Source organism: Eimeria tenella, genomic scaffold, assembly GCF_000499545.2.
Source record: "Eimeria tenella Houghton genomic scaffold, Eth_scaff11, whole genome shotgun sequence".
Taxonomy (NCBI): domain Eukaryota; phylum Apicomplexa; class Conoidasida; order Eucoccidiorida; family Eimeriidae; genus Eimeria; species Eimeria tenella.
The window spans coordinates 3217-5175 of NW_013541474.1; the positions used below are offsets into that span (position 1 = coordinate 3217).

General features: G+C 53.8%; 1 protein-coding gene across 1 annotated transcript in view; it reads left to right on the forward strand.

Annotated features, from left to right (window-relative positions):
- Positions 1–588: 588 nt before the first annotated feature.
- The window catches only part of ETH_00030680 (AAA family ATPase, putative), a gene marked incomplete at both ends in the record, with an annotated part of 4320 nt that continues 2949 nt past the window's right edge, over positions 589–1959 (forward strand). Inside the window, 3 exons of the mRNA XM_013372824.1 lie at positions 589–621; positions 722–1460; positions 1647–1762. Coding sequence (XP_013228278.1) covers positions 589–621; positions 722–1460; positions 1647–1762 — 888 coding nt within the window. The remainder of the gene's footprint in view (positions 622–721; positions 1461–1646; positions 1763–1959) is intronic.

Genomic DNA, 1959 nt, shown 5'->3' on the forward strand with positions numbered 1-1959 from the left:
AATAAATAAACAATTTATTTAATTGAAATAAAAAATAAATTCATTCTTCCAGCTGCAGCTCCCTGGGGGCCCCCAAGGGCCCCCTCCTTCCACTTCCTACCTTCCTAGGGTTTAGGGTTTAGGGTTTAGGGTTTAGGGTTTAGGGTTTATTTGGTAAAATGGACTTTTAGAATTTAATATGCTGCTTTTGTACCAACGAAGCTGCTGCCAGCTGCTGCCGCGGGGGCCCCACCAGGGGGCCTCTGCAACACCCCCCAAGGGTTTAGGGTTTAGGGTTTAGGGTTTAGGGTTTAGAGCAGGGTTAATCGAACATTATAAACGCGTATCATAATAACAAAAGTCAGTGGCAGAAGACAAGTGGAAGGGTGACGGGGGTTTGTTTGTGAGGGTTTGCAACCACCAGGGTCTAGGGTTTAGGGTTTAGGGTTTAGGGTTTAGGGTTTACAGTTACCTAAACCTTCGCCTTTGGCGGGATTGGGGTGCGACTGTTTATCCCAAATGGACATTCAACTACAAACCCTAGGCTCTAAACCCCAAACCCTAAACCCTAAACCCTAGCCTCCAAACCCTAAACCCTCGAATGTGAAAATGGCTGCAGAAGCTGACGCCATGTTCCTTGAGGTAAGACCTTCGTTAGCCTACAATGACTAGAACCACAAGCGTTTAGGGTTTAGGGTTTAGGGTTTAGGGTTTAGCGTTTTGCGACATTTCTCTTCCGCAGCCAGCCTATGCCGCTGGAGCATTTGCTGCTGCTGCTGCAGCTGAACTGCAGCAGCAGCGTGGACTGCCGCCAGCAGCAGCAATAGCAGGTGCAGCTTCTGCTCCTCTGAAGCTGTTGCAGCAGCAGCAACAGCAGCAGCAGCAACTGAGCGCTGGCGAGCTGCAGCAGATCTGGGGAGAAGCCGCATGCGTGCTTTCGGCAGCAGCAACAAAAACAGAAGCAGCAGCAGCAGCGGAAGCAGCAGCAGCAGCACCTGTTGTTGCTGCTGCTGCTGCAGATAAAGAAGATGCTGCTGGCCTTCTGAGTCTCCTTGCCGACATAGCTTGCAGCAGGCGGGGGGCGCTGCAGCAGCAGCAGCAGCAGCTCCTGCTGCCGCGGCAACCCCAGCAGCAGCAGCAGCAGCAGCAGCAAATGAATCTGAAAGCAGCAGCAGCAAATCTCTCTCAGTTTGTCCTTGGGGGCCCCTCAGCAGTTCAGCTGCGGGAAGAAACAACTGCAACAATGCGCTGCATAGCTCACTTAGCGAAGCAGCAGCAGCAGCAGCAGCAGCAGCAGCAGCACCAGCTGCAGCAGCAGCAGCAGATGGCTGCTGGTCGTGCTGCTTTCCCTGCTGCTGCGCCTGCTGCAAAGCTTGCGCAGCTGTACCCCCTACAAGCGTATCCGCAGCAGCAGCAGCAGCAACTGCAGCAGCAGCAGCAGCAGCAGCAGCAGATACTCCGGCCAGAAATAACAGCCGGAGGTAAACCCTAAACCCAAATTCTAAACTCCCAGCCCCAAACCCTCGAGCATGGAAGCTTATAATTGATGGTACAGGCCACGCTGGGGTTTGGGGCTAGACGCTCACGGCACGCCACAGGGTTTAGGGTTTAGGGTTTAGGGCTTACGGTTTAGGGTTTAGGGTTTAGGGTTTAGGGTTTGCGGCTAGGGTTTGGGACTGCCATGCACGAGCTGAAGCGGCGGCGCGCTGAAGGACTTCCAGAAGCAGCAGAAGCAGTTGAGGCCCTAGAAGCAGCAAAGGGCCAAACCCTAGCTCAGGCGAGGGTTTAGGGTTTAGGGTTTAGGGTTTAGGGTTTGGGGCTCGAGGATGCAGGGAGAGGCACACTGCTGCTACAGCTGCTATTTTTGCTACTGCTGCTGCTGCTTCTGTGGGCAGCGCTGCTGCTGCTGCTGCTGCTGCGTTAGAAGGTACGCCCGTTTTGGGGTTTAGGGTTTAGGGTTTAGGGTTTAGGGTTTAGGGT